General features: G+C 43.7%; 1 protein-coding gene across 1 annotated transcript in view; it reads right to left on the bottom strand.

The window, feature by feature from the left end:
- LAMA3 (laminin subunit alpha 3) overlaps nt 1-13,059 on the bottom strand; it is a 238,643-nt gene extending 225,584 nt beyond the window's left edge. The window contains 1 exon segment of the mRNA XM_036874222.1: nt 12,734-13,059. Coding sequence (XP_036730117.1) covers nt 12,734-13,024 — 291 coding nt within the window. The 5' untranslated portion in view covers nt 13,025-13,059.
- Between the last annotated feature and the right edge of the window lie 3,830 nt (nt 13,060-16,889).

Below are 16,889 nucleotides of genomic sequence, written 5' to 3'. Positions count from 1 at the left end.
TTCCAGAGGGTTTTTCTTTTAATTTGTTTCAAAGAGATGCATTTTGGAGTAGAATGATGGAGGTCTAAATCCTGCCTCTACCAGCCACAGCTTCAAAATGTTAGTCAAATTATTTAGTCTCCCTTGGGTTCCATTTTCTCTTTGTTAAAACGGGCTAACACCACCAACCTTACACGGTGATTTTGATGATTCAATGAGACGCCGTCCATAAAGTGATCACACCGCCATCGGAACCACTGGGGTGTTTATCCATTCATCTGTTCATCAACACTTAGGTTGCTTCCATATCTTGGCAATTGTAAATAATGTTGCTCTGAACACTGAGGTGCATGTATCTTTCCAAATTAGTTTTCGTTTTTTTCAGATATATACCTAAGAGTGGAATTGCTGGGTCATATGGTAGTTCTATTTTCAGTTTTTTGAGAAACCTCCATACTATTTTCCACAGTGGCTGTACCAATTTAGAGTCCCACCAACAGTGTACAAGTAAAACCCATCTTTTTAATGGTTTCCATATAATCCTCTTCCTTCTACTTCTCCCTCTATTCTCTTGTTCCCTATATGTAGTGTTGGCATATCACTGGCAATGAGGGGTCGCTTGGTACCTGTAGTTGCAGGCAAGAGGCCTGCTCGCAAATAAACTCAGGTTTCTGAGGTGGGCCAGGCCGCACTTAGGCCTGTCCGCTCAATGCCCCAAACCCAAAGCACTTCCTCTTTAGAGCTTCATCCCAAAGCCTAGATTTACAAAAGCAGCTCTGCCTTGACAGTTTATTCATCCAACCGTCAACTATTGACCTGCTAAGGGCCAGATACTGTCCTCAGGAGAGAGTCTGACCTTCACCTGATGCATTCCTCAAACCAAACATTTCCCTCTCAATTCCATTTCAGTTATTAATCTCCTTATGAAATAACTACACTCTTTACCGCTTTATTTTCTCATTGTCCTAATGCCCTCAACTCTTTCATTCATCCTTTTAAAATTTTATCAGTCACCTAAATTCTTTTGAGAACCAGAAAGGGAATACATACATACAAAAATAAAACGAAGTATTTATAAATTCTGGAAAGAGGTCTCACTCAGAGATAACATTCAAAACACATAACAACTAGGGCAGCGTGGTTTTCTGAGTTCCTAGAAACACCAAACATGTTCCCACCTCAGGGCCCTTGCACCTGCTGGTCCTCTGCCGGGAACACATTTTCCCAGCCTTTTCTTGGGGTTGGCTTCCTCTCAACCCTCAGCTTTCTGTACCAATAACACCTCCTTAGAAAAGCTTCTCCATCTACTTGACCTATAGAAGATTCCCTCTTTAATCTCTATCGCAAAATCCCATTTATTCTCTCCAAGACACAATAACAATCTATAATTATCACATTAGTTTGCTCACTGGTTGCAGTCTCCCCGTAGAAGGTTAGCTGCTTATAAGCAGGGACCTTTTCTGCCTTGGTAGGAATTGTACTCCCAGCCCATCATATCCCTGTCCTCTGTGCCTGGCACATAGATGTCAATAAATATTTGTTAAATATAGTAGTGGATGAATATTGCACACAAGTATGTGTACATGCATGCTTCCAGGTGGCAGTTCTTTCCTTAGGTGATAAAAAGCTACAATAGGGATCATCCACAGAAGACAGGCTGCCAGCTCTGGGTGAGCTGCCAGGTGTTAGGTGGTCAAGGAGGACAAGGAGCTAATGTGAAAGTAGCAATCAAGACCGTTCACTTCCTGTGCCTGACTGGGCAGGCAAAAGGCAAAGGAGAAAGGTGCCAGCTCCCCAGGGTTCCATTTCCCCCATGGAAGGGCAGGAGGCAAGGGTCAGATGACAGGAGAATGATCTCACTGCCCAGGAACCCCAAACAAAAGGCTCCTGCCTTCTTATGCGCCCAGGGAGTTGGGATGGGGATGCAGAGAGGAGTAGAACAGTACCGAGTTAGAGTAGGGGAAAAGGCCTCACCCATAGCACCCCGATAGCACCCCAGAAAGGAGTCTCAATGGAGGCCCCCGAACAGAGGCTCTAGGGCGGAGAATGCAGATAAGTACATGAGCATGGCCGGTCCACGGGGCCCTGACTCCTTGACTGCAGCTCCCTCCAGAAAACTGCAATGCACTGGTGTGGGGAGGGCAGCTGCCCCTGCTAGGCCCAAATTAAAGCCTTTGGATTGCCTATGATGCAACCTAAAATCACACAGACGATTCTGACCTGGAGATAGCCTCCTCGCCCTCCTCTTTGAAAATCCTTTCAGTGGTGCAGTGCACTGAAGGCAGTCCTTCTCCACAGCTGACCTCAATCCTTTGCTCTGCAAAGCTACACCACCCTTTGTATTTTGTCTTCAGTGAAGATGGAGAAGCATTGGTTACAAACATTCCTATCATGACTGTGAAGGCCCTTGGCCTCATCTTCCTTGTGGTTAATCAAGCAGATTTACTCTTTCAGCTATGGTCTTCCTAAGCTACAGTGACAGTTGTTATCTATTACAGTTAGGGAAAAACCACACTCCAGAACGAAAGCAAGCAACTGATCAAAGAAAAAGGTGGCTGCATGTAACACCAAGTATGTGAGGGGTACAAAGAGTTACTTCAAAGCCAGCATGGTGCTCAGAGAAAGGGAATGAAAACTTTATCAGGTCCTGGTATTTCTATTGGAAAAAGTGCCTTCAAGGTATACTTTTATTCAAGAGAAAAAAAAATCAACTAGTTTGTGGCCATCTTACTAAAAGATTTTCCTAAAGAGGTCTCTCAGCAACTTCTGCTACTTTTTTCTGGTACATTAAAAACATTCAAAATTCAATGTCACATTAAAGATACATTCAGTGATCAGCTGTCACAATGAAATAGGAACATCACTTAGAAATAGATAAGACATATAGGAAAGTTTGAAAGTCTAAAATTTTTGTGTTCTCATCAAATCATTAGGCAAACTACCTTGCATAGAATCTTTGCCACCAATGTCTTTTGTGCACACGAATCCTCTACCATATTCAGTCTCTGCGGAGCCAATCCCAGGAAACAAGGAGCTGGGCCTTTCATTTCACAGTCCCACCCCATCCTTCCCTTGATGCAGCCCCCAGAGCCCTCACTAGTAAAGGAATCACCCAACCACTGGGCTCTGTGCAGCTCACTGTGTCCAGAGCCCCCAGACTCCCACCACCCCGCCTGTGTTATTAGGCAATCCTTATTTTATGCCCCACTGATACGTTCTTCATATTTAAGGATGACTCTCAATATGGGTGATCCCCAAATATTTGTTCAACCAAGAGCTCTCCTTATTCTGTTCAGGGACTAATTTTGAATATAAGATTGCAAAGTCTCAAAAGCAGAGACCCTAGGACCACCCAAGAGCTTCATGTAGTCTCCCCATCCTCCACCCTCCCATACACAGATAACTCACACGCTGGTCAATGAACACTGATGACTGACCGAGAGGTTGGTTATCTGGCTTAAAGCTGAAGCTACTGTTAGGGACTGAATATCTGTGTCCCTCCCCCAAATTCATATGTTAAGACCTAACCCACTAGATGATGGTATTAGGATGAGGGTTCCACCTACATGAATGGAATTAGTGCCCTTATAAAAGAGGTCCTGGAGAGACCCCTCACCCCTCCCACCTTGTGAGGACAGTGAAAAAACAGCAATCAGCGGACAGGAAGTGGGTCCTCAAGAGACACTGAATCTGCCCACACCTTGACCTTGGATTTCCCAGCCTCCAGAACTGTGAGAAATAAATTTCTGTTGTTTATAAGCTATCAATCTATTTTTTTTGTTACGGCAGCCCAAACGGACTAAGCTGAGCTGCCGTAACAAAGTACCACAAACTGGGTGGCTTAGAACAACAGAAAGTTATTGTCTCACAGTTCTGGAAGCTGCAAGTCAGAAATCAAGGCATTGGCAGGGCCCCTTTCCCTCTGAAACCTGCAGAGGAAGGATCCTTCCTTGCCTCTTCCAGCTTCTGGTGGTCCAGTCCTAGTCATCGGTCTCTGCCACTACATTAGGCACTACTTTGAAATTCAACACACCAGGGCCACAACTGTCTTCCAAAGGCAGGTTGTTGAAAGTCAGGTATTTTTTTTTTGTCAAACAGCACTTCCATCCAGGTGTTGCTCTAGTAGGAAAATTCTATGATGGTGTTGCCCTTTGAACATTTCTCCAAAAAGCATCTATGAAGTGTCTGTGATAAGCTGCCGCGGGGAAGACAAACAGCAGGAAAATGTGGCCTCACACTCAGGAAGCTCATGAATTAATAAGGATACAGACATGAAAATCAATGGCTCCAAGGCCATGAATGGAGTTAGGGAGGTGGCACAGAGTTTGGCTGGAACTCTGAGGGAAGAGTAGTTGCAGCATAGCACAGCAGGTGAAAGCATGAACTCTGCAGCCAGAGTACCTGGCTTTACCACATACTAGCTGCGTGACTCTGAACAAATCACTTAACCTCTCTGTGCTTCGGTTTCCTCATTTGTACACTGAGTATGCTAAGAGTACCTCCTATATAAATTGTTGTGAAGACTAAGAAGTTTGTGAAAGGGGCTTTAGAACAGTGCCAGGTATCGGTTAAGTGTTAAATTAATACTCTGCATTAAACAGGGGAGCTATTGAACCAAAAAAAAAAAAAAAAAACAGGGGAGCAAGTCTCCTGGTTACTAGGCTGTTCTCCCTATTCCCCATTCTGCCCGCCCCCCTTAATTTGGTATCACTCCTGTACACAGTATATAGTGCAACTTGAAAGTAATGGAGAATTACATCTATACCCCACAGTTAAGATATGCATAGATAATCTAATTAAAACCCATATTTCTCTCAAGCTAATATTCATTTATTACTTCCACATGTATTTTCTAAACATCTAGGATGGGAAAACCAAGAGAATACAATATGCTTATGATATTGAGAAACAGGCAGGACACATGGGACTCAATGAGTTGGCTCTCCCCAGGGCAGGTTTCACCCTGTTGGCAGGAGGGATCTAATCAAGGATCTGCTAGCTCTTTTTTGAGAAGCAGAAAAAGGCTCCCTGCCTCTGAGCAGATACAGCCTTGCCCGGGCTGGATTTTCAGCCCCCTTGGCCAGGAGCCCATGTATACAGCACAACACAGGCAGTTCTATTGACTGAGACCACTGAGGTACCATTTAATAAATCTTTTCCTCACTAGGCAAATGGTTCCAAAATGTTGAGCAAAAGTTAACACAGGTTTCGTGAAAGCCTAAATCACAACAGGAAATAAATTTATGATCTGGAAGAATGTATTAGTGCTACCAAAATTCACCTTAAAAAATTAATACCTCCCCAAAAATGTTAGTTTAGCTGATAAAAATGTGTGTATATATGATGTGTGTGTATATAGGAATTAGTAGATATACATATAACTCCTAGCTCTGTACCCTGAAAGGGTCTAGAAGCAATGACACACCAGTAACAATGAGCACACCTCATATCCAGACTTGGTTTCTATATACCACACTCAATTTAAAAAAAAAAAAAAAAAAAAGAGCTTTTTGGAAAAGTAATTCCAACGCTGGAGCAAAGAAAATTAAAAGTGACCCTGGAACATCTTGTGGTACCAGAAAGTACATAAATAAATGAAGTCCCTACATAAATAATATCTGAACTAGTTATTAACACATTACCAAAACAATTCAACATTGCTCTTCTATAGAAGGCTATAAATGTCTTTATGCCTGTGGATTATTCAGCATGCCAAATGTGTTCAGTGTATAATGCACTGTACACTTCATCATTAAAAGAACTTTTTACTCAAAAATTTTAAATGACTATTGTGATAAATCATTTTTGTAGCTTACCACTTTAGAAGTCTTAAAAAGAATTTTTTCTCTCATGAAAAAACACATTTATTGAGCACTAACTACATGCCAAGAAAAATACTAAGTGCTTTTATCCTCCAAATAAACCTGTGAGATACACAGGTTTATTAATCCTGTTTTATATATAAGAAAACTGAGATTTTGCAATTTTCCAAGGTCAGAGAGCTGGTAGAGTTAGAATTCAAACTCAGGTCTACATGATTGTAGAGCCAGAGTTCTTCATCTCTAAGTGAGAGTAGTTTGATAATATCTACAGTGAGGTGATGTTCTATTTTCCCTCACAGGAGTTTCCCTGGTCTTTTAAGAAAATTGGGCCATAAAAAGGCTAGTCAGGGCTTCCCTGGTGGCGCAGTGGTTGAGAATCTGCCTGCCAATGCAGGGGACACGGGTTCGAGCCCTGGTCTGGGAAGATCCCACATGCCGCAGAGCAACTAGGCCCGTGAGCCACAATTACTGAGCCTGCGCGTCTGGAGCCTGTGCTCCGCAACAAGAGAGGCCGCGATAGTGAGAGGCCTGCGCACCGCGATGAAGAGTGGTCCCCACTTGCCACAACTAGAGAAAGCCCTCGCACAGAAACGAAGACCCAACACAGCCATAAATAAATAAAAAATAAATAAATAAATAAAAATTAAAAAAAAAAAAAAAAAAGGCTAGTCATCTACAGAAAGATCCACACTGAGACACATTACAAACAAACTGTCAAAAGACAAAGAGAAAATCTTGAAAGCAACATGAGAGAAGCAATTTATCACATATAAGGGATCCTCAATGAGATTAACAACCTATTTTTCACTGGAAACCATGGAAGCCAGATGGCAGTGAGATGATAAAGTGCTGAAAGAAAAAAACTGTCAGTCAAGAATTCTATACCTGGTAAAATTATTCTTCAAAAATGAAGGAGAAATTAAGACATTCCCAAAGAAAAGCTGAAGGAGTTTGCTGCTAGTAGACCTGCCCTACAAGAAATGTTAAAGGGAGTTCTTCAAACTGAAATAAAGGACATTAGACAGTAACTCAAAGCCATACAAAGAAATACAGAACACCAGTACAAGTAAGTACATAGGTAAATAAAAAGCCAGCATTATTGTATTTTTGGTTTGTAACTCATTTTTTCCTATATGATTTAAAACACAAATGCATAGAACAATAATTATGTTTTTATCTTAAGGGGCAACAATGTGTAAAGATGTAATTTGTGACAATAACATCATAAAAGGGGGGACAGACCTATATAGGAGCAGAGTTTTAGATGCTATTGAAATTAAGTTGATATCAACTCTAATTGGATTGTTATAAATTTAGGATGTTAATTGTAATCCTCAGAGTAAGCACTAAGAAAATTGCTTTTAAAAATTTACAGGGGACTTCCCTGGCAGTCCAGTGGTTAAGACTCCAGCTTCCACTGCAGGGGGCACAGGTTCAATCCCTGGTCAGGGAACTAAGATCCCGCATGCCGCATGGCACAGCCAAAAAATAAATTAAAAAAAAAAAATTAACAGAACAGGAAATGAGGAGGAAATCAAAATAACACAATAGAAAAATTAATTAAACACAGAAGAAAACAGTAATAGAGGAACTGAGGAACCAAAAAATACATAATGCATATATATATGACATATATAAGACATTTGTCTTATATATAAGACAAATAGCCAAATGGCAGAAATAAGTCCTTCATTATCAGTAATCACTTTAAATGTAAACGGATTAGACTTAGTTAAAAGCAGAGACTAGCAGAATGGATTTATATATATTATATGTTCTAAAACTAGACTCTAGTAACAGTTGCACAACTCTATAAACTTTCTAAAAATTATTGAATTCACACTTAAAATGGATGCATGTTATGGTATTTAAATTATGCCTCGGGGCTTCCCTGGTGGCGCAGTGGTTAAGAATCTGCCTGCCAATGCAGGGGACATGCGTTCAAGCTCTGGTCCGGGAAGATCCCACATGCCGTGGAGCAACTAAGCCTGTGCACCACAACTACTGAGCCTGCACTCTAGAGCCCCCGAGCCACAACTACTGAGCCCACGTGCCAAAACTACTGAAGCCCACATGCCTAGAGCCCGTGCTCCACAACAAGAGAAGCCACCGCAATGAGAAGCCCGTGCACCACAACCAAGAGTAGAGTAGCCCCCACTTGCTACAACTGGAGAAAGCCCGTGTGCAGCAACGAAGACCCAATGCAGCCAAAAATAAATAAATAAATTTGTTAAAAAAAAAGAATCATTTGTCCTTCAATTGCTGACTGTAATCATTTGAAGTTTTGAAATAACTCTATTAATAATTGTTACAAATATATCAATGGACACCGTAAATGTTTTAGATTTCCCCCAAATTTTCATATCTATATCACAAAGGAAAAGGCCCTTGTTGAAGCTAACAAATGGCTCTCTTTCACAATAGTTCTATAAACAGAGCCTTAGTGAAGTTGAGTTTCCTTTATGGCTATTAGTGCAAGTTGCACAAACACACAACTGGGACTACTTTGTGGCAAACATGCTCGCTCTTAGCCATAACTCAGGTGAGTGTACTTCTCTATCAATATCATTTAGGTTAAATACAAATTCTTATGCATAAATCAAAGTGCACTGAAAGAACATATAAAAATATGTTGAACTGTCGATATACAAAATCAAGATATGTTTGCTGGGACTTCCCTGGCGGTCCAGTGGTAACTCTGCACTTCCACTGCAGGGAGCACGGGTTTGATCCCTGGTCGGGGAACTAAGATCCCACAAGCGGCACAGCGTGGCCAGAAAAAAGAAAAACAAAGATCATATGTTTGGTAAATACATGCATGTCATTTCTTGTGAGCATAGTGTTTATGTCAAGCTAAACCAAACCCAAGGTTATATTTTCAACACAGCCTTCCACTTCCATTTTATCATCACCTCTATCAGATGTCAGTAAATTCAGTCCTCCCTTGGTATTTGTGAAGGACTGGTTCCAGGAACCCTACAGATACCAAAATCTGCAGATGCTCGAGTCCCTTATATAAAATGGCATCATAGTATTTGCATATAACGTACGTACATTCTCCTACGTACTTTAAATCATCTCCAGATTACTTACAATACCTAATAGAATGTAAATGCTATGTAAATAGTTGCCAGCATAGGGCAAATTTAAGTTTTGCTTTGGGGAACTTTCTGGATTTTTTTTCTCCCGAGTATTTTTGACCCACAGTTGGTTAAATCTGTGGATGCGAAACCCAAAGATACTGAGGGCCGACTGTAATAATGTCTTTACACTCCACATAGGTAAGTAAACGTTTAAAGTTAAAGTGCAAATTGTGACATATTTCGGTTATAATTACTTTTCATCGGAATAGAACTAATTTGCATATTTTTCTTGTCTACTCTTCATATTAACTTCAACTGTATCTTCACTCCACCATGCTTTCATTCAATATTTTCCAAGCACCTATTCTGTTCCAGGCTTTTGTGTTCAGCACTGGAGAGATAGCCGTGAACCAGACAGATAGGCTCCCTGAATCACAGAGCTCTCAAACACCAAAAACTTAATGTCTGAGCAGTAGCAAGTATATAAAATCTTATTTAATGAATCTTAAATCCAGAAAAACCACAGCAAACATTTTTCACCCAACAAACAAAATGCAGACTTTTTAAATGTTCTGCCTGTCGACACACGCTACCGTTCAAGTATCAGCATTATTATTATAGAATCAGGACCATAAACCCTGTTTTTTTTTTCTAAGATGTGACTTTTATCCATTTTTTTACATTTTTTGCATCCTTTTGGCCTGAAATTCTAAACTCTGGCTGACTCCCAAAGATTTATTTTTAGAAAGTTCAAAGAAGTAGAGCTTTTTTTGTTAACTCTTCTCCATTCCCCATCTTGAGCCGTACATGAGCAGATTCAAAATGATTATCACTCAGGTACAGCCACATGATTAATCATAATCTCTCTTCCTTTCCTCTACCCGTCTCCCACCAAACCCACTTTTCTGAAAGGCAGGTCTGCACCAGTTGCTGCCAACACTGGGCTAGAACAAGTGTCTAACAGCCCAGCTTCTGGAATTTGCCTTCTCCTTCTTGTCTCCAACATGCTTCTCTCCTCATTACATGAGAACCTCTCACATCAGCCATCAGTGCACCTGCTCAGGCCCTCAACTGTGAAAGCAGAAAGCACTTTTGTTCACCCCCTATTTTTAGAGAAAGAATAAGGCAAAACACCAGATAGCACCCTCTTCCTGCAGGCTACACCTTGGCCTAGAAATGCAGTCTGTTGAGTGAGCTCAGAAAGGCATTTCCTACTCTATCTAGGCCTATGGACCCAGGTTTAAGCACCTATTCTGGAAACTCAATCGGAACAAGAAACGTGACTTTTGTGGACTTCCCAAAAGAGTAGTGCCAACTTATGACACTTAATAAAAATTCCAGCTGAGGAGAATGAGAGTTGGCCCATTTCTAGGCAAATCTGGGGAGAAGAGACGGCTGAAAATTTCCTCGATAACTTCCTTCTCCTTACCTTTACTCTCCCCACAATTAGAACAATTCTCTCCAAAGTTGGGTGTGCCAGGCAATCTAGTGGGGTGCAGGAAGGGAATATTAAAACTGTTTATTTTACTTAAAATGAAGAAATTCAATTTTTCTAATATTTAATATACAGATTGCCTAAAGGCCTTCATCCAGTCCACAAGTCAGCAGGTCACAAGAGTCCTGAGTGTCTGTTCAAGGGAAGAGGAGAGGTTTCACCAGGCTATCATCTGATCAGGACACACGAAGCGTACGTGCACCTGGCAAAGTGGACATGTGGATTCTATTCTCCTAAGTAGCAGAACAGTTAAAACCTTGTACTGAAATGGGGAGTGATCATGAAATACTTTTGACTACACAGGCTCACTGGTTTTCTCACGGAAAAGTACTTAAAAGACCTCTTAAATTTAAAGATGAGTTATACATTTTTTTTCACAAAAATTCCAAATTGGCTGACTTTTGCTGGGATGACAAGTGACTGCCAGTATTGGACTACCTGATAGATATTTACAAAACAATAGAAGTACTTTGTTCCATCAAAGAAAAGGTGTTGTTTTAAAAATGTGTGAAAAAGTAAATACTGTTCTAAAGAAATGCATACTTTGGAAAGAGCATTTCGTAAAACAGATGTTTGGAAATGTGTCATCTTTTGTTGCTGAAAAGATGGAACTGTGTTACTCTAAAAGTTCTTTTATTTGCACATTTTAAAAACACGGAAACAGAATTTTGTAACATCTTTCCAAATGAAGAGTGAACTTTGAATCTATTGTTTATAGCATTAAAACACAACACTTTCCTATCAGGAAGTACTGAATTCCACTTGAAAAATGAACATATACTGGCCAAGTTTCTACTTTAAAAAACTTTTAGAATAATTGGAGGATGGAGCAGAAGTATGAGTACCACAATTTAGGAAACTCTCACAGGGTCCCACTCTTAGAAAGACCCCTCACTTAGTTTAATGCTCTGCTATCCCCACATCTTGAAATTCATAATTTTTGAACAAGCAGCTCCATTTCATTTTGCAATAGACTCTGTGAATAATGCAGCTGGTTCTGGAACTCAGGAGTCAATGCAGTTCTTTCATTTGAATTTACGTATTTTTGAGGTATTTTTTCAGTGATGACAACTACTAAATTCCAGTATTAATGTAAAACCAACTTTGAATGGCTATATCATATGTGCTAAACTACACTTGTCAAAAATAATTATATATATGATTAACATTTGTATATTTGTTTATAACTAATTATACACAGTCACAAAACATTTAGAGAAAGCAAAATTATTTGGGGCTCTTAATAAAGAAAAAAGCATTTTCATCATTATTTTTATTTCTATTTTTGTATATTTTATAGTACCCACAAATTAATAAAGTCATACATGCATGTAATTTATAAATAAATTAGCATCTATTGCATAAGAATATACTGCATGTTCAACAACTTGTCATTTATGGGAGTGCTTAGTCAAAAGGCCTTCTAAAAGACTGACCTAGACTCGGAATGATAATCTTTCGCTTTTGGAGCCCAAACTCCAAAATTACTCCCTCTTCTGGCAACAATTTCCTCAGCAATACTTCCCGGGAGAGGGAGGGTGGCAACGACTGCTTAGTGTAAAGAGGATTTGGAGTCAGGACTGGGTTCAAGCCCAGATGTCCTCCATGATGACGTAGGCACATTTCTTAACCTGGTCACCTGATCCAGGCTCGTGTGTAAGGACCTGGCACACTCCCAGATGCTGATGAAGCACCAGCGACACTAGCATTTACACAGGTGTTCGCAGTAGGAGTCCGATGGACTCAGCACTGTGTCTGTCCACTCGCGCCTAATGGCTCTGGATGGTGGCACTTCAGCCTGTGGGGTGAGGTGCGTTTTTCTGGTGAGGTGGGAGTGGTACTACTGATACAATCTAAAAGTTCTCTCTTTAAATACACCACGGAATCTAACTGCTACCAGCTTCTCTGCGTAAGGTCGGGGAGATGAAGGGCCTCGAAGGAGGGGCGCCGGTGAAGCCCAGGGGGGCTCAAGCCGTGGCCAGGCGCTATCTGGGTGACGGAGGCAGGACAGGACCACAGTTCAATACATCCCGAGAGCGCAGCTTCGGACTTTCTCCTGGGCAAGCCCAAACTTAACCTCAGCCTACATTCACCTCGGGATGGGCAAAGCATACCCATCCCGGCCCCGAGCGGCGCATCGGCGGAGGCGGTGCTCCCCAGTACCACTCCCGGGGGGCACCGCGCCCACGTCCCGGGGTCGCCGACCCGCGCAGGGGTTGGGGGAGCCCTTTCCGGCCGCTTCGGGTCCCGAGAGTGCGGGGAAAGGGCCCGACCCCTTCGCCCAGGGTGGCTGGCCCGCGCGGGGAGGGAGCCCGCCGGGAGGAAGCCCGCCCGGGAGGGACCTGGGACCTTACCTGGATGGTATGGCCGCTGCTCGGGACGGTGGGCCCCCCCACCAACTTGCAGTAGAGCTCGGGCCGGGGCCGCGCGCCGCCGGGCTCCCGCTCCCCGCAGGTGGCGGTGGCCCAAATCCTCGCCGCCTCGGCCAGGTTGAAGTAGGGCGGGTGCAGGCTGAGCCGCGCCGGGGCCGCGGGGTCCCGAGCGGTGGCGCACCCGGCGGGCGGCGGCGGCAGCAGCAGCAGCAGCCGCAGCAGTGGCAGCACTGACCGCGGTGCCCAGCCCCGAGCCAGCCCGGCTGCCGCCATCTCGCCGCGCGCGGTCCTCCTGCCTCGGCGGCCGGCGAAGGGGCTCGGGGACACCGCGTTCCCGGCGGACGATCCTCCGGCGACCAGCGAGCGCGGCCCGAGTGTGGGCGGCGGCGGCGGAGGCGCGCCCGCGCCCCACGCGCCGGGAGCCCGCGGCGAGGGGGCGGCTCCTCGGGTTTGGAACGTGCTGCGGCCGCGGCGGGCACCCGCCGGATGTGGAACTGACAGCGCCCGGCCTCGGCCCGCAGACGTTGTCTCCGCCAGCGCGCTGCGCGCAGCCGGCTTCGCCGGCTGGGAGGGCGGAAGGCGTGTCCCCGGCTCCCACCCCTGCGGCTGAAGCGGGGGCCTGGACCGCCCCACCTCCCCACGGCCGGGGCAGAGATCCGAGAGTCCTCTTCTCCGGAGCCTCACGGTGGATCTCGGACAAGCGGGAAGGAGGCTTGCGGCGAATGGGGTGGACAGCAGAGGCAACTGCCACTGCCTGCAGAACCTACACCAAAGACACTGTGGTTTCCCAGATGAGTTTCAGTTGTCAAAGGACAAGTCCCGTCAGTTCTCAGACCCTGGGCGCCAACGATACTTATGGCACTGCACACTCGTACTGAGTGTGGGATCAAAGGAGCTCTGGGGAACTGGGAGTGGCAGAACGTACACAATTTAAAGACAGCCACTAGTGCAAGTTGTAGTGTGCCCAGAGGTAAAGGTACTTCGGAGGAAATTCTTCAGATGCCCCATCTGCTATATTTTACAGGCGAACAGAGACGTCGAGTGTATTACTCGAGCTGTCACGTTGGCCTCTGGGGAAAAGGATGCGAACCCCCCACCTCCCAGGGCTGAGGCTTGGTCTTGCACGCAGGACACCTCACCAGAACGGAGCCCGCAGAGGCCTCTGACAATTAGAGGGGGTGTCATTGCTGCAGGCCAGGACGGACACAGGTGTCCCAGAGGAAGAAGGACTAGAGCTTCGAAAGATGGAGAAGGAAGAACGAGGGAGTGTGTGAGAGCACTGCTCGAACAAAGACTGAGATGGGGATTGAAGGGGAACAGTTGAAAGAAGAGAGAACTAACCAGTCGTGAACCTACACTGCTTTGCCCTAATAAGAACATTCATATTTTAATAAAGCAACTGAACGAGTGCCCAGCACTACCTGGAATAGTCCTGCCGAGGTGGTATGGTCCTGTCTAAACTGATGAAAGAAGATTGCAGAAAAGTGAGAAAGATTTTACATTCTTTTTATAAAGTCCTTCCGGACAAGATCATTTGCAGGAAAACGTTCAACAAACAGCTAAGATTCCAAAATTATTTTATCAATAGGCAAATAAGAAGGCAAAGTGTACACTGAGGTAACTGTTCTCTACCCAGCCAGTGACTCCCCACGCTGCCAGGCCTGTTCACTGAGAGGTTCTGATGTCAGAATCCTCAGCAGCAGAACTGACCATCTGTGGATTCACAACAACGCTTCTTCCTCATAGAACTTCGCATTTTGCTCCAAAAGGCAAAAATTGCGAGCATGAAATACAAATTGCTGTATTGTACATGACAACATTTCTCTTTGGTATGTTTTATTACACTCCCTAGTCAGAAGGTATGTAATATCATTGCAATTGAAAAATAACTTTGTGAAGTCAGGGCACAACAGGTGTGTTTGCCCACTGAGAATAGCTTTAAAGATGAACAAATAAAAGGTACATATCTAAAGTTCATGTTTGTTAGTAAAGTTCTCTCTGTAAAGGCTATGTATCCAAAACAAACATCCCGGGAGCACCAACCCTCCATGGTTCTAGATACGGGAAATATGATGGGAATAATGACACTTTGGTTGGGGGAAGGGAGAAAGGCTGCTCTGAAGTTTAAATGAAGAAATGTATGAGCAAGTGCTTTTAAACACTAAGGCAGCAAACAGAAGGCAAACTTGTGTTTTGAAGGCAAAATGGGGCTCTTATGTTTTCACGGGGAAAGATGATGCTTGAAGAAATTAAATGACTTGCCCATGTTTTAAGAAAAATAGGAATAATAAGCAGGACCCATAGCTTCTGATTCTCAGTTCATGCTCCTAGGAGGACTCCGGGGGAAAAAAGCCATCTGGGTGAGGGCCATGTGAGGTGTGAAGGCTGCAGAAGTGTCCCAAGCACAAGAGGAGCTATTGGTTTACTTAGCTCTAGAGGGGTGGGTGCGACAGATATGCATAGTTGGGTGTAAACAAATCCAAACTAACACAGTGAATTTGGGGTTTGGCTGACCTCTCAATACTTCAGTAGTGATTCATGCATAGCTGTGTCCTTCAGATCTTAAGATAGAAATGCAACTTGCCATGCCATTGTCGCAAAGAATTTCCCTAGAATCAAGAATGTAGACACGCAAGGGTGGTAAACTCACTGTCTTGCAATGGCATAGTCAGACTCGATCATGTCCCATTAATACAGTGATGGGCCTAACATTATCCTCATGACTGATGCTTCTTTAGGCGAAAGCATAGATTTTCTCCTTCTTCTTTTCTACCCCCTCCCCAATATGGCAGCTTTTCCTTCTGCCCTCCCAAGTCGTCCTAGGAATATGAACTGGGATTATATAAATCCTGGGTCCTGCTTATTATTACTGTTCTTCTTAAAATTGTATTGTTAAACAACACCTTACCATTGGCTTGGTCTCACTTTAAAAACAAGTTGCACTTTTCCTCTGGTATCATCACTTCACAGAGAAAACAATGACATCGTTCTAAACCAACAGCAGTAGGTGGGTCACCAACAGCAGTGAAAAGAATACAAACAAAACAGAAAAACAGAAGGTGTTACTGCTTCTTGTAATACCACACAAGAGCCTGGCGAGAGCTCCCCCTGAAAACCAGGGGTAACTAAACGATGAGGGAAGTTCTGCTGTCCAACTGGCCAGCTTCACTGCAAACCCAAAGATCAAGAGCATCTTTTGGAACCCAACCATTCTATCAGAAAATATAGGAATATAAGAATATATATTAATATCCTTTTATTACTCTTCTCCCATGACCTCCTGCTTGGAAAGAATTTCACGAACTGTATTTCTTAAATATTTTCCATGTTATCAAAGATCTATATAACTGTCAATATAGGCTTTGGCTTATCATGAAGTAATTAGCATGACCACGCTGAGCTTTAATCATTCCAGCTCAAAGTGGAGAAAGTGAGCTTCCATCCGCCTATGTTGCTAAATAAAGGCAGGGTTTCTACTGGTCATTTTGAAAACTGAGAGTTGCCCGTAGACCCCTGGGCTTTGGAAAACACGAATCTAACACCACCCACTTTTATTTATAGATCAGAGGTCAAGGTTAAGGGACTTGACCAAGTCCTCATTACCACAAAATGGTGTCCAGAGCCCAGCCTGTGCCTGCCTGGGATTACAGCACACCTTACCCCCACTGCCTTTTGTGGTGGGGCCCCTGCTCCAGGACCCTAATCTAATGGCTCCTTGTAAAGTAGTGACGCTCCCGTGGCACATGGCCTGCGTCTGATTCATCGTCTCAGCTCAGAAACCCCAGTGTTAACCCAAGTGGAGCCGAAGTCTCAGCATCCAATGTCTCTGCTCACTGCAGGCAGATCCCAGCTTCGGTTGGGACCTTGACACTGGTATGCTGCATTAGGGCACTCCCTGGTAGTTAGCTCCACCAAAGGCCCTATGAAGCATTCACATTCCAATTACATGAATTTCCTCTCCAGCTCTTGCTACACACACTCCAGTTTGGCCTTTATGTGAAATATGCAGTTGGGCAGAACAGGTAATTTTATACATTTGTTATTAAGGAGGATTCCTTTTTCCACCCCAAGTGTGTGTTACTACAAGCAGTAGTGCTAGGATAAAAGAAAGGCTAAACCTAGGTAACAGTACCTTTTC

This window comes from Balaenoptera musculus, chromosome 14, assembly GCF_009873245.2.
Source record: "Balaenoptera musculus isolate JJ_BM4_2016_0621 chromosome 14, mBalMus1.pri.v3, whole genome shotgun sequence".
Classification (NCBI taxonomy): Eukaryota; Metazoa; Chordata; class Mammalia; order Artiodactyla; family Balaenopteridae; genus Balaenoptera; species Balaenoptera musculus.
This window is presented reverse-complemented; position numbering and strand designations above follow the sequence as displayed.